Source organism: Azolla caroliniana, unplaced genomic scaffold (assembly GCF_043228905.1).
Source record: "Azolla caroliniana isolate FFs.n. ecotype wild unplaced genomic scaffold, voAzoCaro1.0.p SCAF_7, whole genome shotgun sequence".
In the NCBI taxonomy this organism is placed as follows: domain Eukaryota; kingdom Viridiplantae; phylum Streptophyta; class Polypodiopsida; order Salviniales; family Salviniaceae; genus Azolla; species Azolla caroliniana.
The window spans coordinates 20235039-20254117 of record NW_028230442.1 but is presented as its reverse complement, the minus strand read 5'-3'; the positions used below and the strand labels follow the sequence as shown (position 1 = coordinate 20254117).

At 41.6% G+C, this 19079-nt stretch overlaps 2 protein-coding genes across 3 annotated transcripts; one reads left to right on the top strand and one right to left on the bottom strand.

Moving 5' to 3' along the window:
• The first annotated feature begins 9495 nt into the window (after window positions 1-9495).
• On the top strand, window positions 9496-13380 carry LOC147862269 (uncharacterized). The gene is made up of 8 exons (XM_087322211.1): window positions 9496-9774; window positions 10460-10540; window positions 11184-11272; window positions 11363-11437; window positions 11540-11604; window positions 11934-12008; window positions 12091-12297; window positions 12965-13380. Exons 1-8 carry the CDS (start codon window positions 9652-9654, stop codon window positions 13063-13065), a joined length of 816 nt encoding a protein of 271 aa, XP_087178337.1. The 5' UTR covers window positions 9496-9651; the 3' UTR covers window positions 13066-13380.
• Window positions 13381-14822: 1442 nt separating this feature from the next.
• On the bottom strand, window positions 14823-16847 carry LOC147862268 (pentatricopeptide repeat-containing protein At2g13600-like). 2 transcript variants are annotated; one of them, XM_087322209.1, is made up of 2 exons: window positions 16560-16847; window positions 14823-16482 (listed from the first exon to the last, which is right to left on the bottom strand). In XM_087322209.1, the coding sequence occupies exons 1-2, from the start codon at window positions 16629-16631 to the stop codon at window positions 14983-14985; spliced, it is 1572 nt and encodes a 523-aa protein (XP_087178335.1). In that variant the 5' UTR covers window positions 16632-16847; the 3' UTR covers window positions 14823-14982. The 2 variants fall into 2 exon arrangements, with proteins under 2 accessions (XP_087178335.1, XP_087178336.1); XM_087322210.1 differs by having other exon boundaries at window positions 14823-16470.
• Between the last annotated feature and the right edge of the window lie 2232 nt (window positions 16848-19079).

Here is a 19079-nt window from a genome sequence, read left to right as displayed (position 1 = left end):
TATCCCCACAAACCATCGGCCGATTTGGGAAGGCGGCGTAGGAGGGGGGATAATGTCAAGATTCCAACTCTTGACACGACCATGTTATAATCTAGTATCATGGGTTAACCAATATATCTAGTACACAATTATGTATGTAATTGGTCCTTATTGTTTTGCTAGCATCATGTGCATAGTTGCTCCCTTGTAGTATTTACACTTGGCACATGCATGCATACCTACATGCTCTATTGTAGATTCACATGCGTGCAACAAGTATGCATGCCATGTAGTATAAATAGAGGAGTTCACCTTGAAGGAATTCAAGGTGAACAACACCAGTTATGGAGTCTTTCCGTTAATACTACTCATCCATTTGTCTATCTTCTTTCTTGTCTCTTGAGCTTATGATCTATCTGTGACACGGAGGAGCACGCAAAACAATAGATGATTGAGCGTGTGCTCACACGCATAACAGAAAGTGAGGATGAAGGGCCCCTCGCCAAAGTTGGCAGGAAGCGAAACGCGAGAGTCCGCCACGTAGGTATTGAGTTACCCCCACTAAATGCGGCCCTCATTGAAGTACACAGAGAACTGGCGAAGGTCAGTATGGGCGCCAAAGACATGGCGATTAAAAACAAAAACGTCTGGAAGGCGGTCAAGCAGACCCAAGCGGAGCTGCAAAAGGCCAACGAACGCATCGCAGAGTTGGAGTGCGACATAACTACGGCACAACGGAAATCTGGATCGACGGACAACAATTCCGCATCGCAATCCCTAAGGGAGGAGATTGATGCACAGATTGCCATTGCCACAAAAGCAAAAAGGGCTACCCAACTGACAGAATCCGAGATAGACCGCCTCTGTGCATAACTCCACCAATCTTCTGACAGAGAAACGGACATCCGAGCCAAGGGGCGTAAGGCAATAAAAGCACTGGTAGAGAAGCTCGGAGCGGAAACAACAGCTCACATCGTCACCAAAGAAGAAAATAGCAAACTACGGGAGGAAGTCAACAAGATGGAGGGGGTGAACAGAGGACTCCGAGAGCTGTTGGAAAAGAAGAAAGTATGGTACGACGAGCAACTTGTACTAGAACAGGAGGCGACACATCAGATAGAAGTGTTGGGATTTTGGTCCCTCCGGATGGGATCTTGAGAACCGGATGTAGAAGACATATCTGTAAATATGTTCTTCTGAGTAAGCCCATTCAGGCTATATTTGTAAATAGCCCTAAGTTCATATAAGTATAAATATGACTTAGGGCAATCACTTTAGGACGGTCGTTATGTGTTGTAGTCATATTGTTGTAATTGTGGTACAAAGAGAGAGGGAGGGAGGGAGAGAGAGCTACAAGAGCGATACTCTGTTGTAACCGCCATTGTGCGAAGAAACTGAGCTCGAGGTTGTTGCCTCCGAGTCTCTAATTGTACCCCTTCTCTTCATAGTGATAGTTCGGGGTCTGTGGGCTCCCGTGGTTTTTCCCTATTAGGGTTTTCCACGTAAACATCCTGTGTCATTTTCTTGTGTACTCTCTACTTCCCATTTCTGTGTTTGATTCTTTGAGAAGTGATTTACTACTCGGTTGTGGCCGAGCGATATTCCATGCATTTCTCTACAAACTGGTATCAGAGTGAACAACAAAGAAAATGGAAGAATCTTTCGGCGGCATGTTCAAGCTCACCAGCTCCAACTACTTAGTGTGGAAGTTGAAGATGAGGGACATGCTGGTGGTTAAAGATCTTTGGTTGCCAGTTCAGTTCGGGGACAAGAGACCAGACAAGATCGACGACACGGTGTGGGAGGTGATGCACATGAAGACAACGGCATACATCTGGTGCTTCATCGACATGAGCTTGTACAACAACTTCAATGAAGAGAGCAAGGCTCATGAGCTCTGGGAGAAGATCGGCATTATGTTTCAGAACAAAAATGTTGTTAATCGGGTTTCGGTATTCTGGAAGCTAGTGAGGATCCAGTACCAAGACGGCTCCAGTATGGTGGAGCACATGAATGCCTTCCAGGGGCTGATACACCAAGCAACCTCGTTGGAAGTAACTCTTGCCGATGAGGTACTTGCTCTACTTTTGCTCGGTTCCCTCCCGGATAGCTGGGAGACATTAGTTGTCACGTTGGGCAACGCCGGGCCGGAAGGAAAACAACTATCCCTAGCAAGAGCCGAGTCAAGCTTGTTAGATGAGGAGGCGCATTGGAAAGACAAGGAGGTGATCTCCGACGCCAAAGCCCTCCTTACCGAATCGAAATGTGGAAGACAAAGGAATCGGAGTCCCCAGAACTGGAAAAAGTCAAGGACACGGTCAAAGTCAAGGGGGAGGCCCACTTGCTTCTATTGCGGCAAGTCGGGGCACTTCCAGAAGAACTATTGGCATTTCTGGAAGGACAAGGGAACTGACAGTACTGATTTGAAGAAGTCACCGGACTGAAACGGTTCGGATCAGTGAGACCCGGACTGGAAGGGAACGACGGCGATCGCGGCAAGTGAAGAAGAACTAATGCTTATCACCGAGGAGAAGTGAGTTGAACCTTGCCGTCGACGAGACAACGTGGGTTGTCGATTCCAGAGCGTCGTTCCACCTTACCTCGGATCGGAAATGCTTCTCATCCTACACAGCCAATGAGCACAGTTGTATCCGAATGGGGAATGAAGGGACAGGCCAATCGGCATAGGAGATGTGATGTTGACGACATCAACCGGATACAAGTTGCTGTTGAAGGATGTCTGACACGTTCCGGAGGTTCGATTGAACCTGATATCAGTCGGTAGGCTAGATGATGAAGGCTACACAGGTAGCATCCGAAACGGTGTCATGAAGTTCTGTAAAGGGAGCTTAATAGTGGCTCAAGCCTGGAAGGTCAACACATTGTATTTGATGAATGCCCGGATATGCCGGGAAGAAGTGAACGTAGCATCTGACACTATCGGTGAGCTGTGGCACAAGAGACTGTGTCACATGAGTGAGAAGGGGATAAGGAGGCTTGCCAAAGACAACCTCATTCTGGTGAAAGACGTGCATCTTGAGAAGTGCACTGATTGCCTGGCCGGTAAGCAAAACCGAACCTCCTTCCGATCAAGACCACCGATGAGACGGAATGCACCACTAGAGCTGGTGCATACCGATGTGTGTCAAGTGGACACGAAGGCACATGCCGGATCGCAGTACTTCGTGATGTTCATAGATGACCATAGCCGGAAGCTGTGGATCTCGCCGTTGAAGATGAAGGATCAAGTGTTATCTGTCTTCAAGGAGCTCCACGCGAGAGTGGAAAGAGAAACCAGCCGGAAGTTGAAGGCAGTTCGAGCAGATAACGGAGGAGAATACCGAGGGTAGTTCGAGGAGTACTGTCGGTCGAGGGGAATCCGGCTCGAATTCACCGTGCCGAAGACGCCAAAACTAAACGGGTTGGCCGAAAGGATGAACCGGACCATAATGGAGAGAGTCTGGAGCATGCTCGCACATGCCAAGTTACCCAAGACGTTTTGGGCTGAGGCGCTGACGACAACAACCTATGTGATAAACAAATCACCCGCAGTACCCTTGGACGGAGACTCACCGCAGAAAGTATGGACCGGTAAGGATGTGTCTTACCGGTATCTGAAGGTGTCCGGGTGTCTCGCATACGTGCATGTGGCGAAGGACAAGAGAGCAAATCTGGATCCAAAGTCCCACCATGCATATTCCTTGGATATGGCGATGATGAGTTCGGTTACCGAGTGTGGGTTCTGGTCGACAGAAAGGTGTTCCGGAATCGGGACATAGTCTTCAGGGAAGACAGGACCATTGCCGACTGGGAGTCGGAGAAGAAGGTAACGAACTCCGGATCATCCATTGAAAACCGGCTTGAGGACAAAAGGATATACCCGGTTGAAAACCGGATATTAGCCGGCAACGGGATGACACTCGACGAACCGGCCGGATTCGGACAAGAAACCGAACCGACGAAAGAAGAAGACACTGGAACCAGATAAGAGCCTGAATCGGATTCGGATAAGGAACAGACGGAGGAACCGGTAGTCAGAAACCAAGGACGGAGGTATCCTCTCCGGGAGAGAAGAGGCCCCCGAAGATTCCTGGATGCAGAGCATGTATTGCTAACCGATGATGGGGAGCCGGAAAGCTTTGAAGAAGCAAGGGGAGACACCCACAGCCGCAAGTGGTTGAGTGCCATGTAGGATGAAATGGATTCCCTGCATGAGAACCACACATACGAATTGGTGGAGTTACCGAAAGGAAAGAGGGCACTTCGAAACAAGTGGGTGTACAAGCTAAAACCGGGAGACGCCGGAAATCCACCAAGGTATAAGGCCTGAATCGTGGTGAAGGGCTTCCAGCAGAAGAAAGGAGTGGAGTTCGATGAGATCTTTGCCCCTGTAGTAAAGATCACATCCATCCGGACGATATTGGGCATAGCGGCAAGCATGGACCTGAGGTAGAGCAATTGGACGTCAAGACAACATTCTTACACGGAGACCTCGAAGAAGAGATCTACATGCATCAACCAGAAGGATTTGAGAAGAAAGGGAAGGAGCACCCGGTGTGCCGATTGAAGAAGAGCTTATACGGACTAAAGCAAGCTCCCCGGCAATGGTACCAAAAGTTTGACTCCTTCATGACCGATCAAGGGTACCGCAAGACGTAGGCCGATCACTGCGTGTTTGTGAAGACATTTGATGGAGGAGATTTCCTGATATTGCTCCTATATGTGGATGATATGTTGATCGTCAGACGAGACCAAGTCAAAATACGGATGCTGAAGAAGGCCCTGAACCAGACTTTCTCAATGAAAGACTTGGGTCCGGCAAAACAGATATTGGGGATGCACATCATCTGAGACTGGTCGAAGAAGTTATTGTGGCTGTCACAGGAAAAGTACTTGACAAAGGTGCTTCAGCGGTTCAACATGTCTGTGAAAACATTTGATGGAGGAGATTTCCTGATATTGCTCCTATATGTGGATGATATGTTGATCGTCAGATGAGACCAAGTCAAAATATGGATGCTGAAGAAGGCCCTGAACCGGACTTTCTCAATGAAAGACTTGGGTCCGGCAAAACAGATATTGGGGATGCACATCATCTGAGACTGGTCGAAGAAGTTATTGTGGTTGTCACAGGAAAAGTACTTGACGAAGGTGCTTCAGCGGTTCAACATGTCTGTGAAGACATTTGATGGAGGAGATTTCCTGATATTGCTCCTATATGTGGATGATATGTTGATCGTCAGACGAGACCAAGTCAAAATATGGATGCTGAAGAAGGCCCTGAACCGGACTTTCTCAATGAAAGACTTGGGTCCGGCAAAACAGATATTGGGGATGCACATCATCCGAGACTGGTCGAAGAAGTTATTGTGGCTGTCACAGGAAAAGTACTTGACGAAGGTGCTTCAGCGGTTCAACATGTCAGATGCGAAACCGGTCATATCGACACTTCCGGCAAACTGCAAGCTATCCGGAAAGCAGAGCTTGAGGACAAAGGCAAAGAAGGCGAATATGATGAAGATACCATATGCCTCTGCAATCGGGATCTTGATGTACGCAATGGTGTGTACTCGGTCGGATATCAGATATGCAGTCAGAGTGGTGAGCCGGTTCATGAGCAATCCCGGAAGAGAGCACTAGAACGTGGTCAAGTGGATACTCCGGTATTTGAAAGGCACCTCGAGCATGTGCCTCCAATTCGGCTCCGGTAAACCCCATTTTGACGGATTCACGGATTTAGATATGTTGGCTGATGCGGATACCAGCCGGTCTACATCCGGATATGTCATGACCTATTCAGGGGGAGTTGTCTCGTGGCAGTCGAGGTTGTAGAAGACGGTTGCGTTGTCAACCACGGAGCGGAGTACATGGCAGCCGTGGAAGCCGGCAAGGAAATAATCTGGATAAAGGACTTCATTGGTGAGCTAGGGATCCAACAGGAGGAATACCGGCTCTACTGCGATAGTCAGAGTGCCATCCATCTTGCAAAGAACGCGGCCTACCATTCCCAAACAAAACATATCCAACGGAGGTACCACTGGATCCGGGAGAGAGTAGAAGATCAAGAGTTCATGCTAACGAAGATCCACACAGAGGAGAACAGGTCGGACATGCTGACCAAAGTGGTGACACCCGACAAGCTGGACGCATGTCGAACGCGGATCGGGCTGACGAAACATCCCATGCCAGAGTGAAGGGGGAGATTGTTGGGATTTCGGTCCCTCCGGATGGGATCTTGAGAACCGGATGTAGAAGACATATCTGTAAATATGTTTCTGAGTAAGCCCATTGAGGCTATATTTGTAAATAGCCCTAAATTCCTATAAGTATAAATATGACTTAGGGCAATCACTTTAGGATGGTCGTTATGTGTTGTAGTCATATTGTTGTAACTGTGGTACAAAGAGAGAGGGAGAGAGGGAGAGAGAGTTACAGAGCGATACTCTGTTGTAACCACCACTGTGCGAAGAAACTGAGCTCGAGGTTGTTGCCTCCGAGTCTCTGATTGTACCCCTTCTCTTCATAGTGATAGTTCGAAGTCTGTGGGCTCCCGTGGTTTTTCCCTATTAGGGTTTTCCACGTAAACATCCTGTGTCATTTTCTTGTGTTTCTTGTGTACTCTCTACTTCCCATTTTTGTGTTTGATTCTTTGAGAAGTGATTTATTACTCTGTTGTGGCTGAGCGATATTCCGTGCATTTCTCTACAAGAAGTCCGCCTGAAAAACGAAATGGGTCGGATGGAGGAGCTACATTTAAAAGAATCCCAAATATGGGCAAAGATGAAGAGCCACTATGAGGAGGCGGCCGCGGTCAACAAGCGTAAAATTGAAAACCTCAAGAAGGCACTGGACGAAGCACAAAACCGCTCCCAAGTAATTATGGACAATGTGCGCATACTTCTCCAAACAAATCGGGAGAAGTTTACGGCGCAACTAAAAATGGCGCTAGACAAAGGATGGACGCCATGGGTAGCGCACGCAAGCAGTAAAACTTCATACATATCAGGCGGATTGGGAAAACGGTGAAAGGAAGGTTGAGGCTTCTACAAGGTCAATGACGACAGCATCGCGGCAGTACGAGAGGAGCTCGCACAAGACTATCGCGCGCTCGAGGACCAGCACTTCGAGGAACTCGCGTAGCTACTAGAAGATTTCGGCGAAAGTCAAGAAGATATGTTATTATGATTTACGATAGGACAGTTCCATTCCTTGTAACACGGTCACCTTGAGGTCTACCTCGAAGGATTGAGCGTAGACAGTGTTCCTAATCGGTAACACACTTGCACACACACACAGTTCATTTACGTTGCACAACATCACCTATGCCTCTCATTTACATTGAACCATTGTAAAGAGAGAGTTTTGGAGGGAAATGTACATGAATATACTTTGAGCTAATTTGTAGAACTATATGTTCTTCTTGTTCTCCTCTATAATAGTACACAAATATTTTTCTTTCTAATTATCTGTGTTTTCTTGTTTGACTCAATCACAGGTCCTCAACAAGTTCTAGAAACTTTAACATTCAAGATTAACATATTCCTCTTCGTTGATTCCTTGTTTCCATTGCTTGTCCCCAAAACCTTATTTTGTACAAATTTGGAAAAGACTATAATATATATTTTGTCTCAATGTCCACCCAAACAATGTCCTTTTCATTAAAATCATCTATATTTTAGTTGTTTTCCCTAGCACAATCATGCAACAAAGCATTCACTTTATCTTCTTCTTGTTATTCTCACATGCGTAGAGATTCAACCTCCCTCGTTATTGATGTCTTAATGATACTTGTTGGTCTCCTTTTGTGCTTTCATCATCTTCTTCTTCTTTGCTCCATATGGATGATTGTAATTGACAATATAATGAAGGATTCAACCTAATTTCATTATCCAAAGTCACTTAACTCATAGAAGTTAATTGTCCTTTCTAATTATCCTATCTATAACCGAGAATTCAAACTTTTGAATCTTTACTCTGTGTCTTATTAACGCACTCGCCTTGCCTGACCATGATGATAATCCACCTTTGCTTGTTTATGTTTCTCGCATTGTAACCCAAGTGGTTCCTCATTGGCATGTAGAATTCTACTTTTAGACAAAACTACTTTTGGCGAATTCGACATGAGATGAAGCAGTAAGGAGAGGTGGTTGATCAATAAAAAACAACAACGATGATGATGGACGTCGAACAAATGTTTTTCGAATGGAAAGACATGGGCAGTTTGGGAAGGGCGATTGACAAGGTTGTAGAAACAATCAACTGTCTTAATGTCGTGGGAAATTTAGGGCATGCCATCGCTTCAACCAAAAGGAGGCGGTGGTTTTGCGAACACGCATGAGATGGATTTGAAGGCAAGCATTGTCAGGAAGCCAATTAGCAATAGGATCAAGCAAATCGTAATGATATGTATGATGGGGAAGATCGACGATCCATGATTGGAGGAGTTCGCAAGTGAGACATAACACAGGCAGGCAATACCCAAATATACTTGATGGATGGCATACGAACACGAGCGTATGTGTGGTTGAGGGCAACAAGAACACATATACAGATACAGATTTATACGCATACACCTATACCCGATGGCAAATATAAACACATTTACATATCAAGATTGCATACACATTTGCATAGCGAGAGCAAATATATAGAGATGGAGAGAGAGAGAGAGAGAGAGAGAGAGAGAGAGAGAGAGAGAGACGCCTGTGAATACAAGAGGAAAAGTCAAGAATACCTCTCACACACACATTCTCTCTCTCTCTCTCTCTCTCTCTCTCTCGATGAATGAGTAAATATTCCATTTTTTTGTAAACCATTTGTCTCATGGGCCAATTTTGGCCTTAGAAGACGTTAATATATCTTTCTTTCTTCTTTCTTTCTCTCTCTCTCTCTCTACACACACACACTTTCTCTCTCTCTCTCTCACACACACGTTTTCTCTCTATCTCTCTCTCACACACACTTTCTCTCTCTCTCTCTCTCTCTCACACACACACTTTCTCTCTCTCTCACTCTCACACACACACACACATTCTCTCTCTCTCTCTCTCTCACTCTCTCTCACACACACACATTCTCTCTCTCTCTCTCTCACACACACACATTCTCTCTCTCTCTCTCACTCTCTCTCACACACACACACCACACTTTCTCTCTCTCTCTCACACACACACACCACACTTTCTCTCTCTCTCACACACACACACACACACCACACTTTCTCTCTCTCTCTCACACACACACACACACATTCTCTCTTTCTCTCTCTCTCTCTCTCACACACACAACACACACACATACACATTCTCTCTTTCTTTCTTTCTTCTTTCTTCTTTCTCTCTCACACACACACATACACATGCTCATCATCATCATCTAAACCAAACCCTAAGGGTTGGCTTTGGGCCCCCCCCAAATAACAAAACACAAGACAACCCATCAAAGCTAGATACACACAGAAAACAGAACCAGAACCAGAAACAGAGGCCTGCCCTTCTCCTCCATCTTCCTGCTCCTCCTGCTTCTGCTTCTGCCCCTGCTTCTGCTCCTCCTCTTCTTTTTTCTTCTACCTTGCCCAAATCTTAGTGGTAGCAGAAGGAGGAGAAGAAAAGAAGGATTAGAAGAAGAAAGAGACACCCAGATAGATAAGAAAGGAACGGCTGCAGAGCAGGCATGGATCGCTACCAACGAGTGGAGAAGCCTCGCTCAGAGACCCCCATCAACGAGAATGAGATTCGCATCACTACTCAGGGAAAGATGAGGAATTACATCACCTACGCCATCTCTCTCTTCCAGGTGCGGCCTCCCCTTCTATCTCCTTTGTTTTCTGCTCTTTCCGCTTTCTTTTCTCTGTCCTTTCTTTTCTTTCTTTTCACCTATTGCATTGTTTCCTTGTTTTGCCGTGTCTTTTTTGCCTTTTGATCCCATTTGTTTCTTTGTCTGTTTCATTCTTTGCTTCTCCTTTTCGTTGTTCCTTTGCTTATTTATTTGTATTTCTTTAGAATACTTCAGAAAGAGCTCTATTTTTTCTCAACAAAATCCAAGTGTTGAAACACAAATGGGTTGCGCAATTGTTATTTTGAAATCCCTTCAGTGCTTTTGTGCTAGGTGCTATTGAAAGGCTTTCATCTTTTATAGTCTGAAGAAGAGTTCCTCTTCTCTGTTTCACCCCCCAAAAAAGCTAAAAATATCTCTCTGCCTTACTGCCTGGCAGTCTTCTTTTCATGCTTGAAACAAAAGGAAATCATGGGAAAAATACTACGAATTTATATAAATTTAGCTGGAATTCCTCAATGTTTGGTTGTTCTCTCTATAAATTTTCCAAATTGATATAAGTTCTTACAACCTGACTGAAGTTGTAGTAAACAAGAGACTTGGTTCACTTTTTGTGGAGTTAATTTTTGCTACATGTCAATTTGGATTTCTTGTTGCCCTCCACCAAAGTTTTGCTATTCAATCTGGGTGTTCTTTTTCTCTCCAGGACAAAGGAACACCGGACATTGTTTTTAAGGCTATGGGCCGTGCAATCAACAAGACCGTGAACATTGCAGAGATTGTGAAGGTATATTCCAAAACCTCTCTTATCTATCACATGTATGAATATGAGCGTCAGAAGAAGCGCATTTGTCTTTGAAAGCTGTTTTGTTTCATAAATATAAGGAAACGGTCATACTACAGGGAAGAGTTATTCGAGAACTTTCGAAACAGAGGGACATTTCTAAAAGATGATTAATATTTTGAGAAATCTGTGAAATTTAGGGGAACTTTGTTATATTTCCTGAAAACTTATAAAGCTTTTTATTTTATATATTATATCTATGTATGGTATCACTTAGGCATGTATGATTAATTTTGGACATCCTTCTTAAAAAATCTGGAGTTTGCAATAATAATACTCAAGTATATTTTGATGTTGCAATCTCTGAAATCTCAGAAGTTTTATATAGTTCTCTCGAAATGTAGTTTGTACCTGATGGTCGTAGGATTTAGAGAAAAGCAGGTGACAGGAAAATAAACTGGAAAATAATTTGAAATGTTTGTTGGAAGTAAAATGCAATTTTTTTAATATGAAATGACTCAAAACATTTCCATTTTCAACCCACTTTTTTTGTTTTGCCTCTGGCGATGAACGTGATGCAGTGAGTTTGGTTCTGTTTTGAGTTCTTCTCTGATGATTGTATTTATGTGGAATCGTGTTTCTTCAGAGAAGGGTTGTGGGTCTTCACCAAATCACAACCATTGGATCTACTGATATTATTGATGTTTGGGAGCCTCTTGAGGAAGGACTTCTTCCGTAAGTATAGAAAATTGGAAGTATGCAAAATTATAGTTCAAATCTATTTGAGTTCTTGAAAGTTTGAGCATAATCCATGATACAATACAGGTTAGAACAAACCCGCCATGTTTCAATGATCTCAATAGTTCTCTCAGTCAAAGAATTAGATACCACGGCTGCTGGGTATCTATCTTTTCACACATTTTTATTGTTTTTTTATTTCATGGATTATTAAATGAATACATTTTTGGGAATATTTGACATTGAGCAACTTTTTGGTTGCAGTTACCAACCACCTCTTCCTGCAGAGCTTGTGAAGCCTTTGGCAGACTTTGACGAGGAAGGTGGTGGTATGTGCTTCTCATGTTTATATGGTGTATAATTTGGATTTTGCGCATAGTGAATATTGTAAGCTTTGAGAACCATCTAATTTAATAATTCAATGCAATGTAGTTCAAAACCTCCACATAGCTTTAAATATGGGTTTTACCCCAACCTGCAAATGCCATATGGTGCTCATCTTATATGATAAAAATACTTGAAACATTTTGCTTTTTTTTTTTATTAATGCTGAAAAGATGGTAATTTATTGGGATGTGAACTTATGAAGGTTATCAATCCCTCAAACTAGAGCATGAAGGAAAATTCTATTTTTTAACTATGACTATGATTGCTACAGAAGCTGGTTCACCCGAAGGTGCTCGTGGGCGTGGTCGAGGACGTGGTAGAGGACGTGGAAGGGGAAGAGGCAGGGGTAAATTGCATAATTGAAAAGCAGTCAAAAAAATGTCTGCATTATATTCATCATGCATATGCTGACGATATTATGTTTCTAGGTGGTGGATATGATGCTAGTGAAGAATATGGTGGTTTTGATGGTGGCTACAACAATCGTGGCCGGGGTCGAGGTCGAGGAAGGGGGTATGGATTAAGAGGGCGTGGCCGAGGATTTGGTGGTGGAGCAGATACAACACAAGATGGTGGTGGTGGATATGATGATGCAAATCTGGCACCTCCTCCTGATGGTTTTTTCCGTGGTCGAGGTGAATTATTATGTGTTATATTGCATGTGCATGTGTGTTATATATATTGGTTGCATCAATGTTGATATATCATACATGTTTGTAGTTTGCATTAGTGTGGATATATTTGGCACAACTATTGATTTGTCACATCTGTCTACAGGGTACATTTATATAACATATTATATATACATGTATGTATATGTAACTTGCATGTACACATGAAAATTTATACCTACATACATACGCATGACATCAATGTCAATAGCATTAAAAAACAACAGGTTAGTTTTAATGTCATTATATTATACACATGTAGTTTTTCTGTGTCCGAGGTGAATTATTTCGTGTTATATTGCATGTGCATGTGTGATATTTATTGGTTACATCAATGTTGATATATCATACATGTTAATAGTTTGCATTAGTGTGGATATATTTGACATGTCTATTATTGATATGACACATCTGTCTATAGAGTACATTTATACAACATATTATATATACATGTATGTATATGTAACTTGCATGTACACATGTAAATTTATACCTGTATGCATAGGCATGACATCAATGTCAATATCATTAAAAAAACAACAGGTTAGTTTCAATGTCATTATATCATATGAGATTTTCATATCAATCATTTTGGTGTATCTATGTTTTGACTTCTGGAGGATGGTAACAGGCCGTGGCCGTGGAAGAGGAAGGGGTCGTGGACGTGGGCAAGGCCAAGGCCGCGGATTTCAAGGGGAACCACAAGGCCGTGCATTTCAAGGTGAACCATGAACTAACAAGCGCTATAGAAGCTAACTAATTCATTGTTTTCACCCTGACATAGGTTAGGATGTCCATGTAACAGATTTAGGATTTTTCTTTTTCTTTCTTTCTATGTAATTTGCAGTGAGTTTTAGTTAGTAAATTCCGAAAGTGGCAGCAAGAGCTGCCTATTTTTGTAGTGTGTGTTTCTCTACAAAGCCCATCTCATTTATGCTTGTGAAAGGTTTTTATTATTATTGAAGGAATTGAATGTACTTGTGTCATTCATTTCTTTTGTATCTTTTTTAAAACAGATATAACATCAAATGGTCTCATTTATTTTAGAATTGTTTTGCTTCAAATATCTGTCTATACTATCCTTCAAACTTATAGGGCTTTTACAAATAGCATGGTTTCGATCTCATCTATTATGTGTTGGTTCTCTTGTAGTGGCATGAATGTATACATAGCTTTGCAGCTTGAGGTCTAGGTGTTGCAACAAGTATGTCTGGGTTAGTTCCTTTTTTTGTGCATTGGGTTTCTCAAGTATGTACATGAATACATATGCACATCGCAAGCCTGTAAATATGACGTAGATGGGTATCTCAAGTTTCAACTATGCTCATAAACGTAGATGGTTTTTGGGTCCATGCATGAGTGTGGATAGGTTCCTGAGAATGTGTTTAAGCTTATGTTGACCAGTTATGACTAGCATGCTAGTATGTTCCATGTGATTGGGATCCTTGACTTATGACCACACAAATTTTAACAAGTTTTGAAAATAATCTAATTTACTTTTGTTCCTTACAAGTTCATTTATTACTTTGTTGGCATTTGTGCAACTGTGAATTTGAATCTAGTGTCAAGCTGAGTGCTGAGCTGTGTTCTAATTTGTTTCAAACTAGGCTTCAGGCATTAATTCCTGTAGGAAATTAATTCAGATGATTCTCACAGCAAATCTCAAAAGGCTGAATAATGTCTACTATTTGTGCTATACTAATGGATCAAAACCCTCATTCATTAGTGAGAACTGCTCCTATGAACTGTTAGTTAGCAGTGGGATCTTGAGTGTGTGAGATATCTGGGTACATTGATGGCACAAATCACCCACGTAATTTACTTAAAAGTGTTTGTTGAAAACTTCTTGGCTGGCAAGTCACAAATCACCCAAGTAATTTTCTAAAATAGTGTTTGAGAACTTCTTGGTTGGCAAACTGTACCAGGTATTGCATGTCACTAAAGATGACAGCACAAATAATTTGGTGCACTTGCAAGCATTGGAATTGCGAGATAATGTTCAATATTTGATACATTTAAGCACAACTCACATTAGCAAAATAGTGCTTGTGAGAAACCATTCACACCATGTAAAAGCAATGGGATAGCAAATATATGTTGGATATTGATACACCTAGGCTTATCATCAAAGAAATCCATCAAAATGGTGTTTATGAAACACCCTGTCCTTGGTTGTTAGGAAGCTGTTATAGGTATCTGGCATATATCATTGTTGATGAGTATCATGTACAAGGAATTGTACAAGTTACAGTATTCGATATAAATGCACCTATGTCATACATCACAAAAGTAATGTACCAAAATAATGCTTTGTGAAAGATCAATGGGATAGACAATTGTACCAAATATCAGGTATATCATTATGGAGGGAGGGAGTGCATTTGTTAGCTGTCACAAAGTTTGGCCTTGGAAATTGTCTTCGTGAAGAGACCTCTATCTTTAGTTAGTTGTCTGCACTAAAGTTTGATCCTACAAATCAAAGTTTAATGTCCACTCAAACCGTATTCCATAATTATGGTTTAATTTATTCCAGAATAGTACTTATAAACATTGGCCCACAATAACACCATCCCCTTACCACCTTTTTTAACTATACACTATTAGGTTCTGGCCAATGTCTGCTTAAGAATTCTAAACTGACATAACCAATTATACATCCCATGAACAATGCTTAACCATCTTCCATGCTTCTTTTTCCACTCTCATGGTTTCGATGTTCCTTGCATGCTCATGCATGCCAGCACCTTTATAAATAGAGCTCATAAGAAGATAAGCTGATGCATCCTTCTCATCCAATTTAACTGCTTTTTCAAATGTTGATACCCCAAGATTCACATTTCCCCATTTTTTACAAGCACCCAATAGAGTAAGCCAAACTGTCAAATCGGCATAATATGGCATATCTATTATGACAGCAATGGATTTTTCAAAGCAGCCTGCTCGACAGAAGAGATCAACTATGCAGGTATAGTGCTCTAAAGTTGGAATAACCCCATAGTAAGGTTCCATATACTCAAAATACATTTGGCCCCCTTCTAGAAGACCTGAATGACTGCATGTATTTAGCAAAATAGTGAATGTGAAGCCATCTGGACTTGAACCTTCTCCAATCATTTTGTTCAATGAATCAAATACAACTTCACATTGCCCGAGTTGAGCATAACCAGCAAGAAGTGCATTCCATGCAACTAAATCCCGAGAGACAAGATCATCAAACACTTCTTGCGCTTTGGCAAGAGCACCACATTTAGCATACATATCAACCAAAGTGGTACCAACCAATATATTGATTTTCAGCAGACCTTCTTTAATGAGTTCAGAATGTATTTCACAACCTACATCCATGGATCCCATGTTGCCACAAGCTTTTAATGTGCAAACAAAAGTGGTCGGGGTTGGAGAGAATCCTTGGCATTGCATCTCTTGGTAACATTTCAATGCTTCTTCACCATGGCCATGTTGTGCGTATCCGGCAATTAATGCATTCCAAGAGATCGCATCCCGAAAAGGAAGCCCATTGAAAGCCTCACGAGCCCTTGATAATGCACCACATTTGGCATACATGTCAACGAGTGAAGTTCCGACTGAGATATGTTTCTCTAACCAACCCTCCCTAATAATATCATCATGTATTTCTTTCCCTTTCTTAAGAGCTTTAGCATTGGCACAAGCTTTCAAAACACAAATAAAGGTGGCCTCATCAGGTGATATCCCATCCATTTGCATTCTTTTATAAGCTTCCAATGCTTCCTCGGCATGTCTCCCTTGACGGGCATATCCAGAAATCAATGAGTTCCAAGAAACAACATCCTGACTAGGGAGCATGTGAAATACCTCTTGAGCTTTCTTCATTGCCCCACATTTTGCATACATACTAACCAATGAGTTCCCAACATATACATTAGATTGAAGTAGCCCTTTCTCAATGATAAAGGCATGTATTTGGGTACCTCTGCCCAAATCCTTTTGTTTGCCACAAGCCTTGAGCAAAGCTACAACCTTGAGAGGGTCTTCCTCCTCTACCTTACCTTGAATTTTATTTCTTCCATCATCCAAATCTACATCTTCTAGGCGTCTTCTTTTCAGCTCTTCTAGGACCCATTGCAGATTATCCGAGTACCGAACAACCCCTAACGACTGTTTGAAAACCTTTGGCCATCAAAACTTTGGAGGTGGAACCCAAAAAAGGAGAGCAAAAATTGAATTTGTGAGAAGTAGTTCTTTACCTGGTTATTCTGATTTTTACACCATTTCTGAGGTGGGTTTCTGAAATACTCCTTCCACAACAAGGATCCCATGTCTAAAGAGCTATTCTTCTTCTTCAACCTCCATCTCCTCTCAATTCACCTCCCATATAAATACTTTCCATGGTGTAGCCTTAGTCTGCAGGAGCCCAACATAGATGAATCAGGAATGAAATCTCAAAGAAAGCTTCTCCAAACAGATGCATACACAAACAGTGGTGCAGTGTATGCATAAGCAAGCACAAAGGTTCTCATTAAATAAGAGTAACTGGTTAGGCCACTGGGCAGAGGGCAGCTGAGGACGGACAATAACAGTATTGGACCACCCCCAAGGCAGAGGACCTACCACTAAGAGAATGGCTGTGGTTATATGTAGCAATCGGCAACGGTTCGGTTTGAACCAAACCTAACCACGAAACCACGGCTTAACAGTATAATGGCATAATGGTTTAAACAGTTCGATTTCGGTTCTGTTTAAGTTTAGGTTTTTGTAAATGGTTTGGCTTTGGTTCAGTCCAATTTGTGGGTTTACTGGTTCAGTTCGAACCTTTATCAATTTAACAGTTTTCGGTTTAAACTATTTGATGGCTTAACGGCATAATGGCATAATGGTTTAAACATTTTGACTCGGTTCGGTTTAAGTTTAGGTTTTTGTAAATGGTTTGGCTTCGGTTCAGTCCAATTTTGGGGTTTACTGGTTCGGTTCGAACCTTTATTGGTTTAACAGTTTTTGGTTTAAACTATCTGATGGTTTATTATTGGCACTTGATAATTTTTTTAAATATTTTTTGAACATTTTAAGCCTAATTTTGTTGAAATTTTTTAAATTTTTTAAATTAAAATGTGATATTTTGAAATTTGACCTAACGTGAAAAGCAAAACCGAACCGCAAAACTATGGTTTTAACGGTTTAAAGGTTTGAAAGTCTCTAAAACCCTTAGGTTTGATCTTGAATTTTTTGTAATGGTTCCGTTTAAATGATTTTGGTTTACATTGTTTTGTGGTTTGATTTGGGTTTGACACTCTCTAATAGAACCATTGCTGATTGTTAATTATATATAGCCATGGGATTGAGAATCATGACCAACACAACAAGCTAGCTAGACATTGAGCAAGATAGCTTGACAACGTTTGGGGTTGCTAATGTTTACAGTTTCGTGGCTAAAGAAGGGACCATGGAAGATTGGTTCTTGTGGCTCCATTAGACACTTGATTTGTTATGAACGAATATGGTACAAAATGTGAGACTTTTTTGTAGGCAACTTCTGCTTGTTTTCTAAAGTACTCTACCCACTTCTGAAGAGCGAAAGTTTGCATCGGTCTCTAAGAGAAAGGAAAGCTTTGTGCTATATATTTGCATGCATCAATAGAATGTCATGTTGAAACTATAATAATAATAAAACCGGCGGGGAAATCTACACTCATTACATGATGATGATGATGATGATGATGATGGCCTCAACCCCAACATGGCAATCATACACATATAAGAGCACTTATGAGTTAATCAATTTATAGTACCTATAAATTAAGCAATGACATAAGGGGAAATGGCTATATATTGGACGTTTGGGAGGTTACTCAATACCCTTTATTGGGTGACAATGGCAATACACAATGTGTTTGTCATGTGAAAAGAAGCCTCCAGGGTTTCCGGCATGTATAAAAGGGCAAGAGCTCTAGTAGTAAAAAGACTCATAATGATCAAACCTTGGAGTTACCTTATGGTCGTGACTCATCATCCTCTCTCGACTATCTCCACCATGAGCAACCATTTTCCTCTATATTTCTTTTCCACTCTAATTAATTAAGACATCCATATTTCAAATCTAGCAATCTATTTAATTGAGAAACCCATATTCTAAATTATTGTAATGATTAGATGTGTATTAACTCTAGTTAACCTTAAGAAGCCATCAAGCCTTCCATGGTTGTCTGGAGTAAAGAGACAAGTGATTGGATGTATTCAAGCATGACATATTCTTTTTCTCTCTACACAATAAGTTTGATACATTCATACATACATACATACATACATACATACATGCGTACGTACGTACGTACGTAACTCTCCATATACTAACACACACAAAGCAACATACATATATACATAAATGCATGCGTGACTAACTCCTCTCCAACACATACACAAATACACACACACACACACACTCGACACACCCCTTGTGGACATCCAAGTAAGTTCCTTTGTTCTTCCTCTTCTATGGATCCCAACCACCATGCCATGAAGGCTTGGATCATACCATTCTCCTAGAACTGCATACAATGTAGGTGTAACTCCTTGCAATACAAACACGCACAAGATACAACATACCTACATACATGCATAACTCCCCCAATATAAACATGTAGACAAGCAACATATATTGATACATGTGTGCATATATTTACCTTAAACTTAACGAGATTAAAGACTCAATTATCTAAATTTTTTTCAAGGTGGGGCTAGTGGACCTTTGTTTATCTACTCAATGTTGGTCA